Genomic DNA, 17,088 nt, shown 5'->3' on the forward strand with positions numbered 1-17,088 from the left:
TTTTTACCTAACCACCTTCTCTCAAGTAGTCCCTTCCCCAGTCACTCTAGCTTATTACCCTATTGTATCTTATCACTATGTGAAATTTCCTGATTTATTTACTTTTCTTTATCTGTCTCTATGAACTAGACTGTAAATGCCATGTGAGTGCAAAGATCTAGTCTAACTTGTTCAACATCATATCTGCAAAACCTAGAACAGTGCCTAGTGCTCAATACGTATTTGTAAGATGAATGTATGTATTCTTGTATTTGGAGGATTGTCGTAGATAAATATACTCATTTACATATTCATCTAAGAAACAGAAGGGGTAAATATTCATTCACTTAATAAATAATTGAGAAACTATTATGTCCTAGGCTCAAAAATGAATTGGGCTGCCTCCAGAAGTACTGAGCTATTGATTACTGGAGGTATAGAAGAGTAGCCTGAACGTTATCTTAAGAAAAGAAGTTATTAAATCAGTATCTATGCTTGTATCATAAGGAACTAGAGAAAGAAAAGCAAATTAAACCCAAAGCAAGCAGAAGGAAGAACACAATAAAGACAAGAACAGAAATCAGTAACATCGAAAGCAAAAACTATAGAGAAATATGAATGAAACTAAAAGCTGGTTCTTTGGGGGAGAGGGGGAAAAATCAATGAAATTGATAAACCTATAGCCAGACTGACCGAGAGAAAAAAGAGAAGACACAAATTACCAATACCAGGAATGAAATAGGGAGATTACTATAGATCCCACAGACATCAAAGGTCTACTACAAGCAACTCCATGTCCACAAATTAAACTTAGATAAAAGGAGCAAGTCCTTGAGACACACAAACCCCCAAACTCACTCAAAAATATTGATAACCTAAATGGTCCTATTACTTAAGAAATTTTATACCTAGTTTTTTAAAAATATATTTTTATTTATTTCAGAGAAGAAGGGAGAGGGAGAGATAGAATCATCAGTGATGAGAGAGAATCATTAATCAACTGCCTCCTGCACACCCTCTACTGGAGATCGAGGCTGCAACCAGGGTATGCCCTGACCTGGAATCAAACCATGACCTCCTGGTTCATAGGTCAGTGCTCAACCACTGAGCCAACCGGCAGGGCTATACCTCGTGTTTTTTTTAAAAAGCTTTCAGCAAAGCCGAAACCAGTTTGGCTCAGTGGATAAGAGCGTCGGCCTTCGGACTGTAGGGTCCCGGGTTCGATTCCGGTCAAGGGCATGTACCTTGGTTGCGGGCACATCCCCAGTAGGGGGCGTGCAGGAGGCAGCTGATCAATGTTTCTCTCTCATCGATGTTTCTGACTCTCTATCCCTCTCCCTTCCTCTCTGTAAAAAATCAATAAAATATATTTTAAAAATAAAATAAAAAGCTTTCAGCAAAGGAAACTTCATATGCAGATGGTTTCACTTGTGAATTGTAACAAACACTTAGGGAAGAAGTGATACTGATTCTACACACTCTCTCCCAGAAATTACAAAAGGGGAATCTCTTCCCAACTTATCTTATGAGGTCAGCATCATCCTGGATTAGTGAGTTGGTGGGTTGGCCCAGCTAGCTGCTTTGAATCCACAGGCCTCACAACCAATGAGACAAACACAGTCTGGGGCCCATTATCTCTGCTTGATCCCACTGTCACTCATTCGAATTCTTCAGCAAACTCCTTATAAGATTATAATGAAAATGTGTTGCACACTCATTATGTGCCAGGGACTTTGCTATGAAGTTTTGCATTCTCTCAATTAATCCTCACAGCAGCCCATTAAAATGGGTACTATTCACATCTTCATTTTGCAGATAAATAGTCTCAGAGTGACTAATATCCCACAGCTAGCAAGTAACAGTGGCAGGATTTGAACTCAGGTCTGGCTGACTCCAGTGCTCAAATATTTAGGAATGAAAATTCTCCCTGGTTTAAAGTGATTTTTTTTTTTTTAATTTCCCTTCATCTCTGTTTGCAGTCTCAGGAGGAAGTCTGTGATTTGCTCCATGCTGCACCCTTCCAAAATATCTTGCCGAGAGTCTACATCAAAGGTAAGAAACCACAAACAGCCACTCAATAGCCAACTTGCTTACTTAATCTCAGTAAACCAGATCTGCAGTCAGAATGGGAGAAGGTTAAAGCTTTGGGCAGCTATGAAATGGTCACAGAATGGTAGACTTGGACACGGTACCCCAGGCCTTGTTTCTTCGTCCTTCTGTAGCATCTTGCTGTCTAGCCTGGGTTTGAATCCTCCAAGTGATGGGGAACTCATCATCCCACAAGGTAGATGATTCCATTGTTGGACAGAGAGAATAGAACCTTTTTCCTTATAGTGAGTCCTGATTACACTCACCAAAAACAAGGAGAAGAGTTCTACAGGCTCCATTCAAGTTTTAGAATGCCAATAGGTCACCGCATCCTCTGGGAGTGTCCCTTCCCCAGGTCCCCCTGATGTGGCCTGAATCTCACGCTCTGCCTACTGCTCCTTTGACAGAGGGGGAGCGTCTGGAAGTCCGGATGAAACGCCTGGAAGCCAAGTATGCCCCGCTTCACCTGGTCCCTCTGATAGAGCGGCTGGGGACCCCTCAGGTATGATCCTTCACCAAAAGGAGCTTTAGAGGGAGAGCATGTGGTCCAGCCCCTCCTTTTACAGGGGAATTGAGGCCCAGAGAGAGGAAGAGATTGTCTAACCACAAAGCCTGTTAGTGGCAGGGCAGGTCTGGAATGAGATTTGCTGGCTCTCCAGCCTGAGTTCTTCCTTCCACCCCCTGTATCCTCTATGCTGCCAAGAAAGAAGGAAGTCAGACAAGTACCCATGATGCCCTGTTAGGTTTCGAGAGTTCTGCTATGTTATCTCTCAGAATTAAAACTCCACACACCCTGTGAGCCAGCAGCCCACGTCTGCACATCTTTGCTAGAGAAACGCTTGCAGGAACCAGGTGTTTACTGCCGCGTTGTTCATTAAAGCAAAAGCTAGAAGCAACCTAAATGTCAGTCAGTGCAGGGTTGACTAAACAAAAGGAGGTGACATCATCTAAATGCGGAGCGCTTGTTATGTAATCATGAAAAGGAAAATTCGATCTGGGTGCATCCGTGTGGGTAGATCATAAGCACATGGTTGGATGAATAAAGCAAGTTGTTATACCACAGCTCATACAGTCTGATGCCATTTGTATATTTTTAAACCCACACACAAAAAAAACATATAAATAAAACTTTTCTTAGAAAATGATACACATCTAGGCAAGCTCTGATGAAGATGAGAGACAGAGATGGGGGGATCAAAAACCAGCTTCCTCTGAGATGCTCAAATGTTATCAAAGGTGAATGGGCATGAATCCGGCAACTGATTTTTACAAACCAGTCCTACCAGTGGCTTTGAGCGTGGAGACAAGTAAGACAGGAAAACCCTGCCTTCAGAGAACTCACAGACTGTGCAGGGGTTCAGGACAGAAGGAAAATGGGGAGAAAGAGAGACAAGAAAACCATGTGCTGGAGGGCAGAATTCAGGAAGAAGAGAGACCCAGGGCACCAGAGGAAGCCAAGCCAAGATGGTTCGTTTTGGTCGCCAAAGCTCACTGTCAAAAGTTTAGGATCCAGCTCCCTCTTGGGCTTGCATTCCTGTGGTCCTCTGTCCTGTGTGTATCTGAAGACTCACACCCGGGGGCCTCTCTTCTCTCGAAAAGCGCAGCAAGCATTTGAGGCAAATTGCAGAGCCGACCCGCCCCGGTGTCACTCTGATGAGCCAGACCCTCTGCATGCCACCCACCTCCTCCTGAAAACGTGACTAACCATTCCGTGGGCAGGCTCTTTGAGTCACCCCGCAGAGAGTTCAGACACTGTGCAGGGCGCACACTTTCTTTCCTGGCCTTCGGGGGCTGAGCTGAGGAGATCCTCTAACGATTTCCTTTTAGGGAGAAATCCCCCAGGCCGGCAACATAGCAGTGTGCCTGCCCCTCCGCTGGTGTCATCCTGCAAGAATCCGGGCCCTCGCACCGGGCTGTGGCATGCGTTTCCACTCAGAGCGCTGGATTCCTGCCCTGCTCTGGCCAACACCATTTCCTGGGGACCGATATAAATCGCAATTTGTCAAACGCTGAGTATTTTATAAACAAAAGCCTAGACAGTCTGCAGGAGAGGAAATGCCAGTTTTACAAATCTGCCGGCCCTCAAGGAAGAGTCCAAAACTGTGCTCATCCTGTGGGCCCAAGAAAAGTTAGCTAAATATTAACTTCTGAGCTGGCTGGGGTTTGGGGGGGGCTCATGTAATACAGGGTGAGGCAAAAGGAGGTTCATAGTTGTTCATATGGAAAATAATACAATAATGAATAAGTAAAAATACAAGAATAAACTCTTGTGTTCCGCCTCCTCACAACTATACACCTCCTTTGCCCCACCCGTATCTAGGTCCGTGACAGGGCAGTTCTGCTACATATTCAAAGTCAGGAGGTTTTAACACGATTGCATCATTTACATTGGTTTCTGGGACACATTGAGGTGACCTGACTTGTTGCCCGGTGCTATCCTGGAAGGAACACTCTGGCAGAGGGTCAAAAGACAGGGGTCCTGGTCCTAGCTTCACCCCTGCATTGTCACATAACCTAATGCTAGACATTTAATATCTGTCTTTGTTTTCCCATCTATTAAATGGGCTAGTAGCTGTTTTGTCTCCTTAGCTGAGCTGCCTTGCATGATCATTATGATGAACAAATAAGTAAAAGGCTTCTAAAAACACAAAGAATTATTTTTTTAAGAACAGCATCAGCCCTGCCAGCTTGACTCAGTGGTTGAGCATCGACCTATGAACCAGGAAGTGGCGATTCAATTCCTGATCAGGGCATGTGCCTAGGTTGTATGCAATAGGCAGCTAATCAATGATTCTCTCTAATCATTGATGTTTCTCTCCCTCCCTCCCTCCCTCTCTCTCTGTCCCTCTCCCTTCCTCTCTGAAATCAATAAGGAATACTTTTTTTAAAAAGGAGGAGTATCAAGATATCATCTCCTTCAAAGACCACTAGATGTAATCAGAGTGCTCCATGTGGAAATGTATTTCCATGTGGTTTCACAAGTGCTTTGTCTAGACCCTTGTTAACTCAGAAAAGAATGGCAGAAAATGAGAGAACTCCCCCCCCCCCCAGTGGAATAGAAAAGAAATGGATAAGATTTATGTTAAACAATATATATACATATATATGTATGTGTGTGTGTGTATATATATGCTCATACATATATTTATGCTCATATATTTATGATCATATATCACCAAGCACAAATTGGGGGTATTTACAGCAAATAGTCTATAATATAATTTTTCAGAGCAAAACAATGTCGGCATACCAAACAAAAAGAGCCCATGAAAGAAAACGGACAACATAAAAAATATAAATGCCAACAAACATCCGAGAAAGTGTCCAGCCTTCCCAGTAATCAGGGGAAAGTAATTGAAAAGCACAGGGGACGGCGGCTGTTCATCTCCCCGGTTGCTGGACAGCTTCTCTGAACAGCAGAGCACCCGGCAGGGTCAGGAACAGGCTTCACGCAGACAGGCGTGCAGGGGCCCAGCTCTTCTTGAGACGGGCCTGTCACCATGTGGCAAACGCCTTTAAACTATGCATACTCTTCGATGGAGCAGTTCTTCTAGGGTTTTATCCTAAGGCAATAACTGGAGGTAACCTCAACAGGTGTTCTGTGTAAGGCTGGCTGGGTAGGGATTGTCTGCAATGGTGAAGATTTGTAAACAATTTAACCCACAAGAGGAGAGGACTAAATAAATGATGGTGTGTCAGTGGCCAGTTTATGTAGCCATTAAAAATTCATGTTACTGGAAATATGGAAGGAAATGGTTTTTTAAAGAGAAAAAAACAACAATACAGATAAGATGACCCAAATTTTGTTAAATATAGATGTCTATACACACACACACACACGCATGAACACAAACAAATGATGCATCCGTATTTCAAGAAAGCTCATCTCTGGGTAATGGGGTCTATGGGAAATTTTTATTTTCTTACATTTCAGTTGTGTATTTTTTTTTTCTAGATTTTACCCAGTGATCATCCATGTATTTATAGTTCACAGGAAAACTGTAAGGCTAAACACTTTTTTAAGGAAAGGAATAAAGCCCCTAACCATTTCTGTCAAGGCCCCTGTGGTTGACTGTAAGTAGGTGGGGGTGGGGTGGTCACCAGAATTCATAGTCTTTCTGCAGATTTATAAACCCCCTTGCTAATTTTTTAATCCCCCCACAATTGTCAAGCCTTGAGGATTGAGACGAACTAAATGCACAAGAGATTAATGAGTCATTCAGAACTCTCTGTATTAACTTACGAAGGAGGATATTCCTGACTCAAGATCCTCTATTTATTTCTGAACATCTTCACTGTCCCAGGCACTCCCTTTCTGAAGTGAAGAACCAAGTGCCAGCTTGGCAGAGAGTTGCCTGTGAGAAGGGAATCAAGCCCCAGGCCCAGGGTTCTGCAAGAGCTGTTCCTAGTTCCCCGTGGCAACTCGAGTGCTCCCTTCTCTGCTCAGTGGCTATCTTTCTCTGCCCACGGAGTCAAGACAAGTCCCCTTGAATCAGGGTTCCCTCGCCTTCCTGTTGAAACAAATGTTGTGAAACTCTTCTTCCCCAATTCACGGTTTATTTGGAGACTTCTTTCAGCGTATAGTTGTCATGACAACTGCACTCCTGGCCCATAATATCTTAACAGGCTCCAACAGTGGTGTTTCCTGACTTATTTCCCTCCACAGATTGAGAGGTTGTCTTCTTCCTGGGGGCTCCAGGGTGAGAGCTTGCATCAAGAAATCAGGCAGCCCCCTCCCGCCCCACCAGGCTCCCTGTAAAATGAGCTCTCGGGGGAGACCACCGCCTGGAAAGCCCATCCCACAAATACCCTGTGGATCTCTTGGTCTTCGAAGCCACCCTCTTTAGCTTTGTCCCTGGATTTGGAGACCATACTTTGACCTTAGATGTTAACATCTCTCTTACTTTGCACGTGGCTTTTGAGACCTGCACCGCTAGATATTTTTACTCGGCACACAGACAGTAATGCGTTTTGATGTGCTGGTCTAGCCAGCCGATGGCCAGAGATGCAATAAGCAGACGCCAGGGGAGAGCCAGTTTACGTTATTAATAGAGATCATTTACAGTGGTCGGAGGACTTCTAGCTAGAGGAAGTAATTCTGGGAATTCAGTGGCAAATTTTAAGAGTAACATATGCTCATTGTAACACATTCAACTGTACAGAAGTATTTAAAGTAAAAAGGGAAACTCTCACCCACTTCGTCAAGCCCATCTGTTCCCACAACTGATGTTAATCCTTCTAACCTTCTAAAATGTTTTATACACACCCCACCCAGAGTTGTGTGTGTGTCTGTGGGCTTGTGTGTTATTGATGTCTTTTCATAGGATTGTAGTATCCTAGAGGCCCACTGTGTGAAATCGCGCGGTACCCAGCGTCAAGTCCCCGCCCACCCGCGTGCGCCTCGCTGCGCACGCAGCCCCACCTACCTTGAAGACAGTTGTGGACGGAGATAAGAATAGTTTCCTGCCCTACCTTTCCTTCTCAGGAGCACTAAAATTGACCTTCGCTGAAAGATGAGAATTGAACAGAGCAACACTTACTTGTTCCCATGAAGAAATCATGTGACGTTCAGCAGGTGCCTTTAGGCATTTGGTCGTGACGGCATCATGGCCACGGGGTTTTTATAATAGAGATGTCCTGTCCTGCAACTTTCTCTATTCACTTAACAATTTAACCCACAGACCTACCAGGATTCAGAGCCTCACTGTATCACTCACTGGCTGCCTCCCTGAACCTCAGTTTCTTCATCTGTAAAATGGGGGTAATAATGGCACATACTACACAAGGTTGGTGTAAGGAATAAATGAGGTCAATACTTTCCAAGTGCTTAGACCAGGGCCTGCTGTGTTACACACTCAGTGAGTATGAGCCAGTAGTCAATAGCACCGTGGTAGCAATCATGCCGTTAGTAGGATCGTCTCAGTCTTTTCAGTGTCTACCTAGCATTTCACTCATTACATGGGTGTGTCAAAATTCTTTAAAACTGTTCCTCTCTCCATGGCTCCTGGACTTGACTTTACCACCAGACTTCCCTGCTGCTGCCCTCAGGGTTACCAAGTTAATGCCTTGCTCTGGGTAAGACGTCAGTTCTGGTGAATGAATTCCAGGTATAGCCAGCTCCAGCATTTGGGAATCTCTGGTGGAAGATGGGGTCTGAGATGTAGATAGAAGTTTTATGTATACGCTTCTGTCCCCAGCAAATCGCCATCGCTCGGGAGGGTGACCTGCTGACCAAGGAGCGGCTGTGCTGCGGCCTGTCCATGTTCGAGGTCATCCTGACCCGCATTCGGAGCTACCTGCAGGACCCCATCTGGCGGGGCCCGCCGCCCACCAACGGTGTCATGCACGTGGACGAGTGCGTGGAGTTCCACCGGCTGTGGAGCGCCATGCAGTTCGTCTACTGCATCCCCGTGGGGACCAACGAGTTCACAGCCGAGTGAGTACCCCCTAGGGAAGGCAGGTCACCTCCAACCTGCTGGTCCCCCCAAGAGGCATCAGCTGCCAGAGCCCGGCCAGAAACGTGGTGGGCAGGGGCAGGGCTGTCCAGTGACTATTTATTGAGCACATACTATGTGCCGGTCACTGTGTGAGGTGCTGGACCTACGCCAGTGCTGAGCAAAATTAGACAGTTCCCGGCCTTGTGGGGGTTAGGGGGCCTACGGAGAGACATAAGGCACATTGAATGAGACAGCAAGGGCAGGAAGGATGACAGATGTGAAAAGGGAGAGAAGTGGGTTATTAGAATTTTAACTGACGGACTAGAACTGAGCCTTGGACATCACTGGGATTTATATCTTAGAGGGGAGAAGGGCACATTCCAGGAAAGGCAACACGTGGCCGGAGGCAGAGATGAGCGTGTGCATGCGCGTGTGCATTAGGGACTATTGTATGAGGGCCCTTGTCTTTCTGAGACTGGAAGCTGGGCTGATTGAATGGGCAGGAGGGGAAAACCTGCCCAGGTTGGGTTGCGGCTGCTGCTTGAGGACAAGAAAGAGCAGAGAGATGACCCCTCGGCCTCCCAGATGGCCCGAATTGCTGTTGAGACTTGGAGCGTGCAGGCTGAGCTGTATCAGGCTCAAGAGGACTTGCAGCCCCCGCCCCACACACCGGCAGCATCTGCTCATGGGCCCCTGAGCCCCGCCCCTGCCCTCCTGGCCTGCGCTGGCCAGTTGGTCTCCTGTCGGAAAGGGCTCTTCCCCTCACAGGTGCTCCCTGTCTCCTATATGGGGCCAAAACAGATTCTTCTTTGACTTGCTTGAAATAGCAGCCATATAAACCTCATGGGCTGGTTGGGTTTTTTTCTTGCAAATTTGTCTTCTTCAAAGGTGATTTTTCTTACATTAGTGGGACAAGAGACTGACACCTCTTGGTGGTTAGAAGGGCTTATAATATAACCACAGTCCCTGGAACAAGCGAATCTATAGCTTCTCCTGTACCCATTTCACAAATGAAGGAATTGTCCCAGAGACCAGCTACTCACTAGCGGTGATCCCGGTCTAAGACGAGGCCCCTTCCCACCCCTCCCTGCCTCTCACTCCAGCTGCTTCCTCTCCTGCTTCCAGGCAATGTTTTGGTGATGGCTTGAACTGGGCCGGCTGCTCCATCATCGTCCTGCTGGGCCAGCAGCGTCGCTTTGACCTGTTCGACTTCTGCTACCACCTGCTGAAAGTGCAGAGGCAGGACGGGAAGGATGAAATCATTAAGAATGTGGTAAGCAGCTGGAGCCCAGGAGATGGGGCCAGGCCTGACAAGCAGGCTTTTCTCTGAAAAGGAGGGTGAGCTGATTATGGAGCCAACTCCCCACACTGCAGGGAGGTACAGAGACACTCAGCGGAGGGGACCTCTTCATAGAAAGCCATGAATCATTTGCTCATAACCCGCTGGGATGAATCAGGTCACCCTGCAGGGCCGGGCCGGGCCGAGCTCCAGACCTGAAATACACCTTCCCTGTGCCAGCCAGGCTTGGCCGATGCCAGTTCCTCATCTGCACAAACTTAGAGTTGTTCAGGTGTGGGGTACGCAGTGCTGCTGGGGGAGCCTCCAGGAGGGCTGTCTAAACCAGGCTGGAGTGGTGGTGATGGGGGGGAGGGGCAGAGGAGACTTCCTAGGGAGGTGATGCTTGGACCAAGTTCAGGATGATCGGCAGCAAATAGCCAGGCAGAAAATGGGGTCCAGAATGTTCCAAACAGAGGGGCAGCTACAGCAAAGACACAGACATGAGGATGTGTGGCTGGAACCAAGGGTGGGTATTCAGGACCAGCTGAGGGGAGAAAGGCAGGAGCCACTTCAAAGCGTTGGTTTTTGTTTTGTTTTGTTTTGTTTTGTTTTGTTTTGATTATGGGAGAATATATAGAACATAAAATTTACCATTTTAACCATGTTATATGGAGAGTTTCACTATTTTTACATTTCAGTGTATTGAGTACACTCAGTACGCCCACATTGTTGTGCAGCCATCGCCACTATCCCCGGAACTTGTTCATCTTCCTGAAACCCTCCCCATGAAACACTAACTTCTCATCTCCTGCCGCCCCGCTCCTCCCCCCGCCCTCCCCCCTCACTCCCCCCGCCCCCCCCCCCCCCCCCCCCCGCCCCTCTGCCACTGGAACCACCCTTCCACTTTCTGCTTCTGTGAATCTAACTACTGTTGGGAACTCATATGGTGGAATCCTCATTTAGCACTATATATTTCAGGTTCAGCAGGTTGTAGCACGTTTCAGAATTTCCTTCCTTTTTAAGGCTGAATATACCACATTTTGTTTATCAGTTCATCTGTTGATAAACATTTGAGTTGCTTCCACCTTTTGGCTGTTGTAGAAAATGCTACTCTGGTCATGAGTGTACAAATAACTGTTCAGGTTCCTGCTTTCATTTATTTGAGCTATATACCAAAGGTGGAATTGCTGAGTCATATAGGACTTCTATTTTGAATTTTTGAAGAACCACCATGCTGTTCTCCATAGATCTGCACCCTTTTACATTCCCAGTAAGGCACAAGGGTTCCAATTTCTTCACATCCTCCGGCATTTGTTATTTTCTGGACTTTTTGGCAATAGCCATCCGAATGAGTGTGAAGAGGCATCCCATTGTGATTTGATTCTCATTTCCTTAATGATTAGTGATGTGAGCATCTTTTTATGTTCTTATTGGCTATTTATTTATCATCTTCCGAGAGTCCATTCTAGTCTTTTGTTCACTTTTTAATTGTTTTTTGTTGTTGTTGTTACTGAATTATAAGAGTTCTTTATATATTCTGGATAGTAATCCTTTATCAGGTATGTGATGTACAAGTATTTTCTCCCATTCCATGGATTGCCTTCTCACACAGTTGGTTATGTCCTTTGATGCAGACAAGCTTTTTAATGTAGTCCAGTTTGTTTTTTTTCTTTTATTACCTGTGCTTTTGGTGTCACATCCAAGAAATCATTGACAAATTCAATGTCATGAATTTTTTTCTCATTGCTATCTTCTAAGAGTTTTTTTAGTTTTAGCTCTTACGTAGGCCTTTGATCCATTTTTAGCTAATTGTTTGTATATGGTATAAGGTAAGGATCCAGTTTCATTCATTTGCATGTGGACATCCAGTTGTCCCAGCACCATTTGTTGAAAAGACTACCCGTTCTCCATTGAACGACCTTGGCACCCTTGTCAGAAATCACTGACTGTCTGTGGAAGAACTGATTTCTGGGCTGTCCAGTCCATTGATCTGCCTTGCCTTCATGCCCGTGCCACTCCGCTTTGTAGTAAGTTTTGAAACTCACAAGGTGTTTTATGGCCAAGTTAACATTTGATTACCAAGCTCTGGGAACCCATAGAAGCCTTTAAGCAAGAGAGTGATGTGATCCTTGAGGCACCAGGACCCTAGACCCCAACCTCGCTGAATTTTTCTCTTGCTCACCCTTTATTCCTCTATCTCCTCCTCCCACCCCTAACCTGGATGGCCGTGTCCTTTGCAGCCGCTGAAAAAAATGGCAGACAGGATCAGGAAGTACCAGATCTTGAACAACGAGGTTTTTGCCATCCTGAACAAGTACATGAAGTCCGTGGAGACTGACAGTTCCACCGTGGAGCACGTGCGCTGCTTCCAGCCACCCATCCACCAGTCCCTGGCCACCACCTGCTAGGCGGAAGGTCCTGCAAGCCCTCAACCTGGAGGAGACCACGCAGCAGGAGAGAGAAAGCCATGGCCAGCCCTGCAATGGGGTCCGACTGGACAGCGTGTGGGATGGACCTGGAAGCCAATAGGAACCTCCCCAAACACATCTACGCCTCCCAAGGCTGGGCCTGTGCATGCTCTCCCCTGACATCTCCATGGTGGTTTTGCCCTAGTATAAATGAAAAAAAAAAAAAAAACACAAAACACAAAACAAAAAACCAGGGCAGTATGTGCTTTTGTTTTCTTCTTTTTTTCCCTCAGCTGTGTTAAGAGCCCTAGTTTCACCCTTTCTCCATCTCGCAGCCCCATCCCACATCTGTGGTTGCTTCCCAAGACTTCCTCCCAGATGGTGACCTCCTCCCCGGTGTCCACGTGTGACCTCAAAGCTCACGTCTCAGAAATGGAGAAAAGAGTGTGGCCATGGCCCGAGAAATCAGCCTAACCTGATGGTCATGCCTCCTCTTACTGGCTTCTTCGCCTCCTCTGGCTCCCTCCCCCCGTTTTTCCAGGTGGGCACCTCCTCCTGCTCTGGACACCAGGGATTCTACCGCCAAGACTACTTCTGGACCAGGTGCTGAGAGCCCTGGCGAAAGAGGACAAGGTGTCAGCACCGTGGTAGATGGTGTTGGCTCTGACCTTCCGTGGACTCCAAGCCACATCCTAACTCTCCTCTCGGGGCTCTCCTAGAACGCAGACATGCGTTCACAGCTGTACCCCACTGAGCGGAACTGGGTAGGAAGGTGGTCCGGCCCAAAGTGTGGAAGAGGCATTTATGAACACAGCCAGGATTCCATAGCCCGAAACAGAAAGCTATTGGAACATTTCATCAGCTTGATGGTGAAATGGTTCCTTTATTCCAGGCGTCCTCAAACTACGGCCCGTGGGCCACATGCGGGTGTTTTTGCCGTTTTGTTTTTTTACTTCAAAATAAGATATGTGCAGTGTGCATAGGAATTTGTTCATAGTTTTTTTTTAAACTATAGTCCGGCCCTCCAACGGTCTGAGGGACAGTGAACTGGCCCCCTGTTTAAAAAGTTTGAGGACCCCTGCTTTATTCATTAAGCAAATACTTACTGATCACTAAGCCGCACAGGGCGATGGACTCTGGGACTGTAGCAAGGAACAAGTCAGCGAGCAAATTAGAGGCCACTTCTTTGCACAGACTGTCATCAAGAAAATATTAAGGGGTTATTTTAATAGGAGCCAGAAACATATTGGGGTCAAGGAGGTGAGGAATTCAAATAAAATTTGTCAATGAGCTTTTAATACCAAGATTCACCCACAAAAAGGAGTTGTTTTAGTGAATCAGGACTTCCATTGTCCTAGAAATGGGTTCTTGAGACATTTTATCTTTTGCTCTCAACTTCCTTAATGTTCCTTAACTTAGGTTTTGAGGGATGGGGCGGATCCCACAGGGGCATAACTACTTCCATTTCCCAGACTGACCCAAAGTCCCTAGCAGCATCTCCCTCCAGGCCTGGGGAGAATGGAAAGACAGAAGCCTGTGGAAGTAAATGTCTCCTTACAGAGCGCACCTTCTTCAAAGGGGGCCTGTGCTCCTGGGCTTGTAAGAAAATATAAAGTAAAGTATTTGATATCTCCCACCTCCACCACCACCCCACCTCCCCGCCCCGGAAGGAAAAGAAAAGAGAAAAAAATAGAACAATAATGATCCCCTCCCTCGGGGTGGATGGATAGAAATGGTTACCATTCATCAGATGGCCCACTTTAACCCCATGGGAAGAGCAAGCACGAGTCCAGAGAAAGAGGCGTGTGTGATTCATCGATGCTCACCGGGCAGGAGGGAGCTGGGGCTCGCCAAGTGTGATCCAAAGGCCTCCTACCAGGGCCTCCTGAGATTACCACATTTAATGCCGATTTCTGGGCTCCGCCTCAAACCCACTAATTTTGCATCCCTGGGAGCAAGATGGAGCGATCTGAGTTCTGTTGCACATGGAAGTCCGGGGACCACTGCTGTGGAAGTGCTCTCCCCTGCTAGCTCTTTGTAGGGAAGGAGAGTGCTTCAAGGTGGAAGCTGGCAGATCTTGTCTGGAGGTGCCACTTCCTATTCCAATATTTCATTTTTTCCTCTTGATGACCATAGATATGTCCCAAACACAAGAGAGAAAGGTTACATCCCATGGTTGAACGACACAGAACATGCCTTCAAAACCCGCATCAAATCTCTTAAGTTCCAGAGCCTTCTGAACCTCCAGTCCTGTCTGGGAACAGTCGCTCTTGCAGACAGATGACCGGTTCTTAAGTCCTGGAGGTCTTTCCATATCCTTGACTGTTGCTTTTGTGCAGATTTGGATCATCCATTTGATGAAATTGCAATTTCAACCACCCACCCTCCTGGCCCTGCATTCATGAATCTGAATTTGACCCTCTGGGTAGAATCCCATTATCCACAGGAGATTCTATCCCAGTAAATTGAGGTCTTCACCTTCAGGAGAGACATCTCATTTCCCCAGCTTGCCAGCAGCATTTATTTATGAGCATTGAAGAGGTTTAAAATTCTTTACGCCTTGATATTATACCCACCCCCCTTTTGTGTTTTTGGTTTTTGTGTGTCTTAAGAATCAAATAAAAAAAAAAAACCACGCATAGGTTTTAAAAAGTTAAAAAAAACACACATCTGTTTCAGAAACTGTCAAATGTACCATATTTGTATTAAGAGATGTTGGGGATTTTTGTACAATGAATTTACATTTATTTATGGTGACTTCTATCTACCCTTGTGATCAAATAATGATGTTAAATTCTTAAATCATATTTGCTGTGCAGCTGAAGATGATACTTTGCTTTGTATTTTGGAGTACCTGTGTTGAGTTGATAAACATTTCCATCTTCATTAAAATTGCTTCCAAAATGGTGAAACCAGCATCTTAGTCATGATTCCGGGTCATTTTCCAGTCCTCGTCACCTTTGGGAGGCCACATTAAAACTGATCACTAAGAAGATAACCCAGCCCGGCTGGTGTGGCTCAGTGGTTGAGCATCGACCTATGAACCAGGAAGTCATGGTTTGATTCCCAGTCAGAGCACAGGCCTGGGTTACAGCCTTGGTACCCAGTAGGGGGCATGCAGGAGGCATCCGATTGATGATTCTCATCATTGATGTTTCTTAACTCTCTCTCCCTCTCTGAAATCAATAAAAATATGTTTAAAAAAAAAAAAACTGAATGAAGTGGGAGAAGATAGAGCCAGCAGGTCAGCGTGCCCTAAACTAATGGCTTGCTTTGCTTTTTCACTGAGGAAATTACCTCTTTACAAATTGACTTGTGCAGGGCAAGATATAGGAGATATTTCCTGCCCTTAGGGAATGCATAGTCTCACTGAGTGTAACTGGCACCCTAGATCCCTAGTTTTAAGAGGAAGAATGGGAATTGATATTTAATGAGGCCTGGTAAGTGTGGGCACTGTGCTAAATCCCATTCTTCATTCCTGTGACCCAAGCACAGTCACTTTCTGTGTCATATCCCACTTTGACAGGCTGTACTGTGTTTATTTTCACACAGTTACTGGGTGAAGACAGAAGATGGACACCTATAAGCAAGGAGATTTTTTTAAATTCTTTATTGTTGAAGTATTACATATGTCTCATTTTCCCCCCATTGACCTCTCCCCTGCCGCTCCCACCCCCCAGCACATGCCCTCATCCCCCTACTGTCTGTGTCCATGGGTTATGCTTATATGCATGCATACAAGTCCTTTGGTTGATCACTTACCCCCCAACCCCCCCACCACCAAGGAGATCTTAAGTGTTCTCCTACACCAAAAAAAAAGGTAAATGTGAGGTGATGGATGAGTTAATTAACTTGGTTGTGGTGATCATTTCAAAATGTATATAAAAACATTACATAGAACACCTTAAATACATGCAATTTTTATTTTTCAATTATATCTCAATAAAACTGGGGTAAAGGGAATCTTGACTATAAGAACAGAATAAACGTTGCTAAAACAAAAGCAAGAAAATTAAATTCATAGAATAAATACATATTAATTTATGAATTACAGATGTCTTTATTTTATCCACTCAAACATGGCTGGCTCAACAACAGAACACCTAGAAATATGCAGTGATAATTAAATGCAGTCATTGGTATTTTTGCCAACTTGCAGTCATACAAAACCCTTGACATCACATAGACTTTATTTTGTGTTATAAATGTGTATTTTGTCATCAGGAAGACGGAGCATATTTTATAACAGTGTAACAGCGTGATTTAGAACTTTTGATTATTTAGAGACATATGGTATGTGGTACTTTTGCCCCAGACCCTGCAGACGGTGGGAGGGGGCTGGCTCTGATCCTGCAGTCAGTTCCCCTAAAGAGAGTAAAGCCGGAGGTGGGAAAGAAACAAAGACACATTTGCTTCCCTCCGGGTGAGGAGGAGAGTAACCCGCCCCCAAAGCCAGTCCCCCCTTCCCCATCTGGTTTGATTTACTCTGATTTCCTCCGTCTGCGCCCCCTTCTCGGCCTGTTCCCAGCCATCCCCAGATGCTGCAGCGTCTGGCTGGACCAGAGTTTCCGGCAGAATGGGGAAGGCGCAGGGTTTCCCTGGGAAAATATGCCGTGAGATGCTATCGGAGCTAAAAATATGTGGCCCCTAAGCTCCACCCTCATTAGTCAGAATAAAACCCAGGGATTTCTGCCTTCTGGAGTTTCAGACCAACAGGAAAAGGGGAAATCAACGAACCTCTGGTTGGGGCTTAAACACTTTCTGGCAAGGAGCCCAGCCCTGAGCTGGAGAAAGCTCCCTGGACTCTGGGGGTTGCAGCGGGCAAGGGGCTGACTCTTGCTGGACAGCCTTGGGTCAGCCCATCCACGGCTACCACATATTCTCATCTAATCCACTT

The 17,088-nt window shown here is 45.9% G+C and overlaps 1 protein-coding gene across 1 annotated transcript in view; it reads left to right on the forward strand.

The window, feature by feature from the left end:
* Positions 1–15,006, forward strand: part of CYFIP2 (cytoplasmic FMR1 interacting protein 2) — a 106,826-nt gene extending 91,820 nt beyond the window's left edge. The window contains exons 27-31 of the mRNA XM_079771342.1: positions 1,959–2,031; positions 2,475–2,569; positions 8,265–8,503; positions 9,630–9,777; positions 12,024–15,006. Coding sequence (XP_079627468.1) covers positions 1,959–2,031; positions 2,475–2,569; positions 8,265–8,503; positions 9,630–9,777; positions 12,024–12,191 — 723 coding nt within the window. The 3' untranslated portion in view covers positions 12,192–15,006. The remainder of the gene's footprint in view (positions 1–1,958; positions 2,032–2,474; positions 2,570–8,264; positions 8,504–9,629; positions 9,778–12,023) is intronic.
* The last annotated feature ends 2,082 nt before the right edge of the window (positions 15,007–17,088 follow it).

This window comes from Cnephaeus nilssonii, assembly GCF_951640355.1.
Source record: "Cnephaeus nilssonii genome assembly, chromosome: 5".
In the NCBI taxonomy this organism is placed as follows: Eukaryota; Metazoa; Chordata; class Mammalia; order Chiroptera; family Vespertilionidae; genus Cnephaeus; species Cnephaeus nilssonii.